We start from the raw sequence: 12,500 nt of genomic DNA, 5'->3' as shown, positions 1-12,500 counted from the left end.
CTGTGTGTCTCTGTGTGTCTCTGTTAGTCTCTGTGTGTCTCTGTGAGTCTCTGTGTATCTCTGTGGGTCTCTGTGGATCTCTGTGGGTCTCTCTGAGTCTCTGTGTGTCTTTGTGAGTCTATGTGTGTCTCTGTGTGTCTCTGCTTGTCTCTGTGTGACTCTGTGGGTCTCTGTGTGTCTCTGCGTGTCTTTGTGTGAATCTGCGTGTCTCTGTGTGACTCTGTGGGTCTCTGTGTCTCTGTGTCTCTCTGTGAGTCTGTGTGTCTCTGTGTCTCTGTGTGTCTCTGTGGGTATTTCTGAGTCTGTGTGGGTCTCTCTGAGTCTGTGTGGGTCTCTGTGTGTCTATGTGAGTCTCTGTGAGTTTCTGTGAGTCTCTGAGTCTCTGTGAGTCTCTGTATGTCTCTGTGAGTCTCTGTGTGTCTCTGTGTGTCTCTGTGTATCTCTGTGTGTCTGTGAGTCTCTGTGTTTCTCTATGAGTCTGTGTGTCTCTGTGTGACTCTGCGTGTTTCTGTGTGACTCTGTGTCTTTGTGTATCTCTGTGTGACTCTGTGTGTCTCTGTGAGTATCTGTGTGTCTCTACGTATTTCTGTGTCTCTACAGTGAGGGAAAAAGTATTTGATCCCCTGCTGATTTTGTACGTTTGCCCACTGACAAAGAAATGATCAGTCTATAATTGTAATGGTAGGTTTATTTGAACAGTGAGATACAGAATAACAACAAAAAAAATCCAGAAAGACGCATGTCAAAAAATGTTATAAATTGATTTGCATTTTAATGAGGGAAATAAGTATTTGACCCCCTCTGCAAAACATGACTTAGTACTTGGTGGCAAACCCCTTGTTGGCAATCACAGAGGTCAGACGTTTCTTGTAGTTGGCCACCAGGTTTGCACACATCTCAGGAGGGATTTTGTCCCACCACTCCTCTTTGCAGATTTTCTCCAAGTCATTAAGGTTTCGAGGCTGACGTTTGGCAACTCGAACCTTCAGCTCCCTCCACAGATTTTCTATGGGATTAAGGTCTGGAGACTAGGCTAGGCCACTCCAGGACCTTAATGTGCTTCTTCTTGAGCCACTCTGTTGTTGCCTTGGCCGTGTGTTTTTTTGGGTCATTGCCATGCTGGAATACCCATCCACGACCCATTTTCAATGCCCTGGCTGAGGGAAGGAGGTTCTCACCCAAGATTTGACGGTACATGGCCCCGTCCATCGTCCCTTTGATGCGGTGAAGTTGTCCTGTCCCCTTAGCAGAAAAACACCCCCAAAGCATAATGTTTCCACCTCCGTGTTTGACGGTGGGGATGGTGTTCTTGGGGTCATAGGCAGCATTCCTCCTCTGCCGGGTGTCGGGTAGGGTACGGGTATCGGGTACCCGGTTGCGACCTCTGCTTTACGTATCTCTGTGTGTCTCTGCGTGTCTCTGTGTGTCTCTGTGTGTCTCTGTGTGTCTCTGTGTATCTCTGCGTGTCTGTGTCTCTACGTATCTCTGTGTGTCTCTGTGGGTCTCTGTGTGTCTCTGTGGGTCTGTGTCTATACGTATCTCTGTGTGTCTCTGTGGGTCTCTGTGTGTCTCTGTGGGTCTCTGTGTGTCTCTGTGTATCTCTGCGTGTCTGTGTCTCTACGTATCTCTGTGGGTCTCTGTGTGTCTCTGTGTATCTCTGTGTGTCTCTGTGTATCTCTGCGTGTCTGTGTCTCTACGTATCTCTGTGTGTCTCTGTGGGTCTCTGTGTGTATCTGTATATCTCTGAGTCTCTACGTATCTCTGTGTGTATCTGTCTCTCTGCGGGTCTCTGTGTGTCTCTGAGTCTCTACGTATCTCTGCGATCTGTCGCTCGTGACGGCCACTCCCGCTGAGGGTCTCTGTGGGTCTCTGTGGGTCTCTGTGTGTCTCTGTGTGTCTCTGTGGGTCTCTGTGGGTCTCTGTGGGTCTATGTGGGTCTCTGTGGGTCTCTGTGTGTCTCTGTGGGTCTCTGTGTGGGTCTCTGTGGGTCTCTGTGTCTGTGTGTCTCTGTGGGTGTCTGTGGGTCTCTGTGTGTCTCTGTGAGTTTGTGTGTCTCTGTCTCTCTGTGTCTCTGTGTGTCTCTGTGGGTCTCTCTGAGTCTGTGTGGGTCTCTGTGTGTCTCTGTGAGTCTCTGTGTGTCTCTGCGTGTCTCCGAGTCTCTACGTATCTCTGCGAATCTGTCGCTCGTGACGGCCACTCCCGCCCGCAGCCCGCAGGCTCCGGCTGTGTGTGCGGGCGGCCCCCTCACCACCCCACGTGGTCCCGCTAACAAACAAACAAACAACAAACAACAAACTCCGTCCCCTTCCCCGTCGGCGCTTCCTCCCCGCTCAGCCCCGAGGAGCGAGCAGCCCGACCTGCCGACACGGAGACCCCGGGACGAGGGCCGACACGGACACGACCGCCCCGGGTCAACACCGCCGACGATTCCGCAGCAGCAGCAGCATCAGCAGCAGCAGCACCAGTATCAACAGCAGCAGCATCAGCCGCAGCAGCAGCAACAGCAGCAGCAACAGCAGCAGCAACAGCATCAACAGCAGCAGCAGCAGCATCATCAGTCACAACAGCCGCAAAAGCAGCAGCATCAGCAGCAACAGCCGCAGCATCAGCAGCAGCAGCACCAGCTACAGTCGCAGCAGCAGCAGCATCAACAGCAGCCGCAACAGCCGCATCAACAACAGCAGCAGCACCAGCAGCGTCAGCAGCGTCAGCGTCGCTTCCCGTGCGACGTCTGCGAGAAGCTGTTCGGCAGCCGCCAGGCGCTGTCGGTGCACCGGCGCACCCACACGGGCGAGCGGCCCTACGTCTGCGCGCACTGCGGCCGCCAGTTCGCCCAGGGCCAGCACCTGCGGGCCCACCTGGCCACGCACACGCGGGAGCGCCCCCACGCCTGCGGACGTTGCGGACGGGCCTTCGCCCTGCGCTCCAACCTGCGGGCGCACGAGGCCACGCACGACGCAGACAGGCCCCGGCACCCGTGCGGACGCTGCGGACGGGCCTACGCCTCGGTGGCCACCCTGCGCGTCCACGAGCGGGCGGCCCACTCGACGCGCAGGCCGCACTCGTGCGACGAGTGCGGCAAGGGCTTCACCCGGGCCTCCTTCCTGCGGGCACACCGGGTGTCCCACACGGGCCTGAGGCCCTACGGCTGCACGGACTGCGGCAAGCGATACTCGCAGCCGTCGGCGCTGGACGCCCACCGGTGGACCCACGCCGTGGCCGCCGCCGCCGCGGCCGGCACGGACCCGCCGCCCACGTTCCGGTGCGAGCTGTGCGGCCGCGGGTTCGCGAGGGCCTCGCTGCTGAGGGCGCACGGGCGCTCGCACGCCGGCAAGGGCAGAGGGGGGCGCAGGAGGACGCTGGAAGGAGAGGAGCCCGCGGAGGTCGGAGGGCCGCTGGGATGGGGGGGGGAGGGGGGGGAGGGGGAGGCTCCGGCCTTCGTGTCCGACGATTTAGGCGAGTGACCTGGCGGCCGTGGCTGGTGTTGTTGGGGAGGAGAGCGATGGGATTGGTCGTTGCTCGGGCTGGAGAGGGGGGGGGGGACACACAGAGACTCATAGAGACTCATAGAGACACACACAGAGACACACACAGACACACAGAGACCCACAGAGACACAGAGACCCACAGAGACCCACAGAGACCCACAGAGACACACAGAGACCCACAATGACACATACAGACTCACAGAGACACACAGAGACACACACAGACACACAAAGACCCACAGAGACTCAGAGACCCACACAGAGACACACAGAGACCAACAGAGACCCACAGAGACACACAGACTCACAGAGACCCACAGATACCCACAAAGACCCACAAAGACCCACAGAGACCCACAGAGACACACAGAGACCCACAGAGATACATAATTATAGACCCACAGAGATACACGCAGAGACCCTCAGAGACACAGAGAGACCCACACTTATAGACCCACAGAGACCCACAGAGACCCACAGAGACACACAGAGACCCACAGACACGCAGAGACACACAGAGACCCACACTTATAGACCCACAGAGACCCACACACCCACAGAGACCCACAGAGACACACAGAGACCCACGCACCCACAGAGATTCCCCATAGACACCCACAGAGACCCAGAGACCCATAGAGACCATAGCTTGGTCATCTGGACAGCTAAACAACGATGACCTTTAACGATTGGCCCGGTGGTTTCATTCCAGTGGAAATGTCATCCATGGCTTCAATCGACATTCAAATTTGGCGACGCAATTAATTAATTATTAACCAACCCACCCCCCCCCGCCCCTCCCCCGCAGGTCTGTGGGACGATGCGGCCGTCGTGACGTCACGGGGGGGGTCACGGGGGGGGTCACGGGGGGGTCACGGGGGGGGCTGGGTCGCGGGGGGGGTCACGGGAGGGGTCACGGGGGGGGTCACGGGGGGGGGGGGGGGGGCTGTGGGCGATGAAGATTGAGCACCCCGACTGAGAAGTTGCTGGTGGGTGGGTGGGTAGGGGGGTGTATAGTGTAGTGTATAGTGTAGTGTATAGTGTAGTGTATAGTGTAGTAGTGTAGTGTGTAGTGTAGTAGTAGTGTAGTGTAGAGTGTATAATGTAGTGTATATAGTGTATAGTGTAGTAGTGTAGTGTGTATAGTGTAGTACTGTAGTGTAGTGTGTAGTAGTATAGTGTATAGTAGTGTAGAGTGTAGTAATGTATAGTGTAATGTATAATGTAGTGTGTATAGTGTATAGTGTAGCAGTAGTGTAGTGTAGAGTGTATAATGTAGTGTATATAGTGTATAGTAGTGTAGTGTATAGTGTAGTAGTGTATAGTGTATAGTGTGGTGTATAATGTATTGTATAGTGTAGTGTATAGTAGTGTAGTGTATAGTAGTGTAGTGTATAGTAGTGTAGTGTAGTAGTAGTGTAGTGTAGAGTGTATAATGTAGTGTGTATAGTGTAGTGTATAGTAGTGTAAAGTGTAGTGTATAGTGTAGTGTATAGTAGATGCGGTGGCTACCATCTTGTGTTCGACACCCAGCACCCAGAAGCTGCTACTGCTGCTGCTACTGCTACTACTGCTGCTGTTGCTACTACTACTGCTGCTACTACTACTGCTACTGCTGCTGCTACTGCTACTACTGCTACTTCTGCTGCTACTGCTGCTACTACTGCTACTGCTGCTGCTGCTACTACTGCTGTTGCTACTACTACTGCTGCTGCTGCTACTGCTGCTGCTACTACTACTGCTGTTGCTACTACTACTGCTGCTACTACTGCTACTACTACTACTGCTGTTGCTACTACTACTACTGCTGCTGCTACTGCTGCTGTTGCTACTGCTGCTGCTACTACTGCTGCTGCTACTACTACTGCTGCTGCTACTACTACTGCTGCTGCTGCTACTGCTGCTGCTACTACTACTGCTGCTGCTACTACTACTGCTGCTACTACTGCTGTTGCTACTACTACTACTGCTGCTGCTACTGCTGCTGCTACTACTGCTGCTGCTACTACTACTGCTGTTGCTACTACTGCTGCTACTACTGCTGCTACTACTGCTGCTGTTGCTACTGCTGCTACTACTACTGCTGCTGCTGCTACTACTGCTGTTGCTACTACTGCTGCTACTACTGCTACTACTACTACTGCTGCTGTTGCTACTGCTGCTACTACTGCTACTACTACTGCTGCTGCTACAGCTGCTGTTGCTGCTGCTGCTGTGAGGATGACGTGCACCTAGCCTGGCACCAAGCGCCGTGGCGACGTCACGCAGCGTAGTGGCGGTTGTGGGTGGGGGCCATGCTAATTTGATGAGTGGGGCAATGCTAATGAGATGGGGGGTGGGGTTATACTAATGAGGCTGTACTAATGATGTTGGGCAGCATTAGGAATCGATGTTGCGTGCGTTGTTGTTGTTGTCGTTGTTGATGTTGTCATTGTTGATGTTGTTGTTGGTGTTGCATGTCGTATACGGTGGTTGTAAAAGCTCCTGTCGCTTATTTTAAGTGTTAATAAAAGCTTTGTTCTGAGTTAACTGCCAATGGTCATCTCTCTCTCGCCCCGTGGTGAGATGTTGACTACCTCGCCTGGTGCGCAGGAGGTCGTGGGTTCGATCCTGACCCTGAAGACGCCTGCTGCTGCTGTATATTTTGAGTCTGCGTCTCTCTCCCCGTGGTCACTGCGTGGATTTTGTCTTCAACGTCACCGACACGTTTAGAGTAATTTGCCTGCTGCTATGAATGTCCACGTGATGATGATGATGATGACGACATCAGCCCACGTGGTGGAGCTGCTATCATCTGTGATGTCCACGTGGCTTCTGACAAAGTATCTACTACACAGTAGCATTGGGCTCTTACACCTGGTGACATCAACATTGTTCAGTTTTAGTGTGGGTCTCACACAGACACACAGACCCACACACACACCCACAGACAAACACACACAGACACACACACAGAGACAAATACACACAGACCCACAGACACACACAGAGACAAATACACACAGACCCACACACAGACCCACAGACACACAGACACAAATACACACAGACCCACACACAGACCCACACACACACCCACAGACAAACACACACACACAGACACACACACAGAGACAAATACACACAGACCCACACACAGACCCACACACACACCCACAGACAAACACACAGACACACACACCCACAGACAAACACACAGACACACACACAGACACACACACAGACACACACACAGACACACACAGAGACAAAGAGACGCAGACTGCAAACATACAGCAGCAGGCCTCTTCAGGGTCGGGATCGAACCCACGACCTCCTGCGCACCAGGCGAGGTAGTCAACATCTCTCAGTGTCTGGGATCGAACCCACGACCTCCTGCGCACCAGGCGAGGTAGTCAACATCTCTCAGTGTCTGGGATCGAACCCACGACCTCCTGCGCACCAGGCGAGGTAGTCAACATCTCTCAGTGTCTGGGATCGAACCCACGACCTCCTGCGCACCAGGCGAGGTAATCAACATCTCTCAGTGTCTGGGATCGAACCCACGACCTCCTGCGCACCAGGCGAGGTAGTCAACATCTCTCAGTGTCTGGGATCGAACCCACGACCTCCTGCGCACCAGGCGAGGTAGTCAACATCTCACGAGTGACTTTGTGGCCAAGGGTCACTGCAATGGTCTTGCGACCTTCAGGGACACGGCGGATTTGGACTTCCACCTGCAGTGAGGCAGCCGCGACTCCACCTAAGGGAGCAAAGATCCGTCACAATCTCACATCAACATCACCCACACCCAACATCACACCATCACTATCACACCATCACTACCATCACACCCACCCAACATCACACCATCACCCCTACCATCACAATCACCCACCCACCATTACCTACCATCACCATCACCACCCCCACCATCACACCCACCCACCATCACCATCCCCACAACCCACCACCACACCCACCATCACACCCACCACCACCCCCACACCCACCATCACCCCCACCATCACACCCACCCACCATCACACCCACCCACCATCACACCCACCCACCATCACCCCCACCATCACCACCACCATCACACCCACCATCACCCCCACACCCACCATCACACCCACACCCACCATCACACCCACCCACCATCACCCCCACCCACCATCACACCCACCCACCATCACCCCCACCATCACACCCACCCACCACCACATCCACCATCACACCCACCCACCATCACACCCACCATCACCACCACCATCACACCTACCCACCATCACCCCCACCATCACACCCACCATCACCACCCAACACCATCACCCAAGACCACCACACCCACCCACCACCAGCCAGGAGGTGGTGGAGGAGGTGGTGGAGGACGTGGAGGAGGTGGTGGAGGTGGTGGAGGAGGTGGTAGTGGTGGACGAGGTGGAGGTGGTGGAGGTAGTGGTGGTGGAGGAGGAATCCGATCAGCTCCAACGCTCTTTCTCGCAGATTTCACAGATCGAGGCTTAGGGGTCAGCGAGTTACAACAACAACCACAACCAACAACAACCAACAACAACCACAACAACCATCAGTATGAGAAGAGTCCAGGTGTAATAAAACACTCCGTCAGGCACTGCTGGTCTCCGCTTGTCTCTTATTCAGGTTCTTCTCCGCACCCCCCACGGACACGCACGCGCCTCCGTTAGCTGTTTCAAGTTCAAGTATTAGGTGTAGCCCTGTGAGCCATTCGGCTCTTGAATCGGGTGCAACCGCAACAAACAAAAACATGAACAAGAAAACATCTTAAAGTGACTATGTGACTGAGTGCAAACAGAAAATCCAAGAAAAGACAGCAAAATATTGCAGGAAAATCACCGTACACACCAACGCTGTGTGCAAAAATCCCAGTGGGATGCAAGTCAAACAACAACAACCACAACACAACTTAGATTAAGGCCATCAGTCTAACTCTGTACTACAACACAAACATGGCCAAACCAATACACTTTTCGAAAATCACCAAAATAAAGCCATAAAAGTCAAACAACAACAACCACAACACAACTTAGATTAAGGCCATCAGTCTAACTCTGTACTACAACAACACAAACAACAACAACAAGACAACTTAGACTAAGGCCATCAGTCTAACTCTGTACTACAACACAAACATGGCCAAACCAATACACTTTTCGAAATCACCAAAATAAAGCCATAAAAGTTAAACAACAACAACCACAAGACAACTTAGATTAAGGCCATCAGTCTCTATACTACAACAACACAAACATGGCTATGACTCCTCTCATTCCGGGTCGTCAGATCCGGCCTTCCCATAATGCCCCGCTGGTGGCCCCTCCCCCACACGCCCCCCAATACAGCGGGCCGCGTGATTGGACCAGAGCCCAGCAACAACAAGCCCATTGACGCTCGCATTGCACAGGGAAGCGTCGTGGCTGGAGGTGATGTAGTGTAGAGTGCACAAACAACACGCAGACAACAACAACAACACAGACAACAACAGGTGATGTAGTGTAGAGTGTGGACCAGAGGAGATGCCGTCAACACGCTGCACAATCGTCAACACACACAGACAACAACAACAACACACACAGACAACAACACACAGACACTCTCTGTCGTCAACACACACAGACAACAACAACAACACACACAGACAACAACACACAGACACTCTCTGTCGTCAACACACGCAGACAACAACAACACACAGACAACAACAACAACACAGACAACAACAACACACAGACACTCTCTGTCGTCAACACACACAGACAACAACAACACAGACAACAACACACAGACACACTCACTCACACAGACACTCACACAGACACACTCACACAGACAAACACTCACTCACACACAAACACTCACACAGACACTGACACACACTCACACAGACACTCACACACTAACAACAACAACAACCGTCATTCGCCACTAAGTGGCGGTGACGTCGCCACGACGCTTGTGCCAGGCCATGTGCACCTTGAGGCCACGTGAAGTGTCGAACGCCCGCTGGCAGGAGGTCACGGGGCAGACCCAGCAGGTGCCACGGGTCGACTGACTGAGATGGCCGAGATGACTGGCTGATGCACCACCTGGGCTCCTCCGCCCTCCGTTGTTGCTGGAGGGCGACTGCCTCCAACTGCCCAGTAGCGTCCTTCACGAGCCTCCTCCACAGAGGCCAATCTTGACACCGCTGGTACCAGTCATCGGCAAGTCCACTCAGCTCCACGTCCTCCTGTACCACATCACTCCATCTCTTCTCCAGCCCGTGCCGAGCCCGTTTAGCCCCCTCGAACCGGCCGAACAAAAGCTGTTTAGGCATGCGGTGGCTTGAGTGAGGGACGATGCCAACCCAAGCCGCAATCAATGATGAAATTCTCGCTTGCAACTTTCATCAGCTAGCTGAGACCAGGCCACCTTAAGTTGGAATGGGGTCCTGGGTGTACACCCACCACCGGAGTGGAATGGCAGGCGCATCTTACAGATGACTAGTCGATGGGTCAGAATGCAGATCAGCTCCATGGTAGGTCCTGGTGTCAAGGACATGGGTTCCGTCACTATGAAGTCCAGCAGATGTTCTTGCTTGGACCCGGCGTGCATCCATGATGTTGTGTGGACGCGCCGATGCCAGAAGAGCGTGTGTGGTAATTACAAGCCCATGGGCTGCACAAAAAACTAGCAGCCTCCTACCGTTGTTATTGAGCTGATCTGGCCCATGTCTTCCAATCACTCCAGACCAGGTGCCAGCATCATGACCAACTGGGGCATTGAAGTCACCCAACAAGAGGACTGTATCCCAAGGGGCCACTTTAGCCAGCACCTGTGACAGGAGGTCATAGAAGGCATCTGACTCATCGGCCTTGCCTGCATCCCTCCACGGATGTCCGTCTTTGGTGGGGGCATAAGTAACCACAACCACCACTCCTCGCCTCCGGTTGATGGTAAGGCGAGCCCAAAGTAGCCTGGGACTTACAGCTTCCCACACCTCAGCACCACGCTCCCACGCCCCCTTCATTCTTTTGTTCAGAAGAAGAGCCACACCCTGTTGTTTGTCAGTCTCCTGCCCCGAGTAGAGGACTGTCCACCCCTCATGGTGGCAGGAGCCAGAGCCGGTCCACCGGAACTCCTGAATGCCACAGAGATCCAGGCGGTACCGGTTCAGCTCCCGACAGAGGAGTGGCAGCCTCTCCTCCGCAGTGAGCGTTCGAACATTCCAAGTGGCCACACGAAGTGGCTTTTTGTTGTTTCTGGAGTAGCCCCGAGGGTAAAAATTAAATCTCCTGGCTCCATCAAATGGGGTTTGGCCAGGAGACGTCATAGACGCCTGTCCCCCCCGGGGCCTCCGGCACAAGCTTATTAGTTAGATATTTTAGACGTGGTTGTGGTAATTTATTGAAGGTGGAGGGGTTACCAGCCCCTCGCACCCGTCCAGAGCCCCCATTTGGCCGCTGTGGTGGCTACAAACGCCCTGAGGGGAGAGGCCAATCGGAATTGGCCCTCCCCCCACAGCACTGTCCATGACAGAGTTGCCCATCCGGCACCACGAGGAGGTAGGGGGTTGTTTTGCCGCACTTACCATCACCATCATCATCACCATCATCATCACCATCACCATCATCATCACCATCATCACCATCACCACCATCACCAACATCACCACCATCACCAACATCATCACCATCATCACCACCATCACCATCATCACCATCATCACCATCACCAACATCACCACCATCACCATCACCAACATCACTAACACCACCATCACCACCATCACCACCACCATCACCACCACCATCATCATCACCATTACCAACATCACCATCATCACCATCATCACCACCATCACCATCATCACCATCACCAACATCATCACCATCATCACCATCATCACCATCACCACCATCACCATCATCACCATCACCACTACTACACCATCACCATCATCACCATCATCACCATCACCACCATCACCATCATCACCACCATCACCACCACCACCATCACCACCACCACCATCACCACCACCATCACCACCACCATCACCACCACCATCACCACCACCATCATGATCACCACCATCACCACCATCACGATCACCACCATCACCACCATTACCATCACCATCATCACCACCATCACCATCATCACCACCATCACCACCATCACCATCACCACCATCATCACCATCACCACCATCACCATCTGCTACACCATCATTATCACCACCACCATCATCACCATCATCACCACCACCATCATCACCATCATCACCACCACCATCATCACCATCATCACCACCACCATCATCACCATCACCACCATCATCACCATCACCACCATCACCATCTGCTACACCATCATTATCACCATCACAATCAACACCACCATCACCATCATCACTATCACCACCATCCCCACCATCACCACCACCATCATCATCACCACCATCATTACCACCATCACCACCATCATCACCACCATCACCACCATCATCACCATCACCACCACCATCATCACCACCACCATCACCACCATCATCACCACCATCATCACCACCATCATCACCATCATCACCACCGCCGTCATCACCACCACCATCACCACCATCATCACTACCATCATCACCACCATCATCACCACCATCACCACCATCATCACCACCATCATCACCACCATCATCACCACCATCATCACCACCATCACCACCATCATCACCACCACCATCACCACCACCATCACCATCATCACCACCATCACCACCACCATCACCACCGCCCCATCAACACCATCATCACCACCACCATCACCACCATCATCATCACCATCACCACCACCATCATCACCACCACCATCACCACCATCATCACCACCATCACCACCACCATCACCACCATCACCACCATCACCATCACCACCACCATCACCACCATCACCACCATCACCATCATCACCACCATCACCACCACCATCACCACCGCCCCATCACCACCATCA

At 53.6% G+C, this 12,500-nt stretch overlaps 2 protein-coding genes across 2 annotated transcripts in view; one reads left to right on the top strand and one right to left on the bottom strand.

The window, feature by feature from the left end:
• Positions 1 to 4,337, top strand: part of LOC133360467 (zinc finger protein 135-like) — an 11,439-nt gene extending 7,102 nt beyond the window's left edge. Inside the window, exon 3 of the mRNA XM_061579198.1 lies at positions 2,335 to 4,337. Coding sequence (XP_061435182.1) covers positions 2,335 to 3,464 — 1,130 coding nt within the window. The 3' untranslated portion in view covers positions 3,465 to 4,337. The remainder of the gene's footprint in view (positions 1 to 2,334) is intronic.
• Positions 4,338 to 5,072: 735 nt separating this feature from the next.
• On the bottom strand, positions 5,073 to 11,037 carry LOC133360680 (uncharacterized protein DDB_G0271670-like; the record flags this gene model as incomplete). Its single annotated transcript, XM_061579470.1, has 3 exons — positions 11,011 to 11,037; positions 7,174 to 7,230; positions 5,073 to 5,834 (listed from the first exon to the last, which is right to left on the bottom strand). Coding segments are annotated over exons 1-3 (846 nt in total), but the record flags the coding sequence as incomplete, so codon positions are not given.
• Positions 11,038 to 12,500: the final 1,463 nt, after the last annotated feature.

The sequence above is a fragment of the Lethenteron reissneri genome, chromosome 69 (genome assembly GCF_015708825.2).
Source record: "Lethenteron reissneri isolate LAM-NWPU_2019-01 chromosome 69, ASM1570882v1, whole genome shotgun sequence".
Classification (NCBI taxonomy): Eukaryota; Metazoa; Chordata; class Hyperoartia; order Petromyzontiformes; family Petromyzontidae; genus Lethenteron; species Lethenteron reissneri.
The sequence above is the reverse complement of the archived record's forward strand: the minus strand, read 5'-3'. Positions and strand labels throughout refer to the sequence as shown.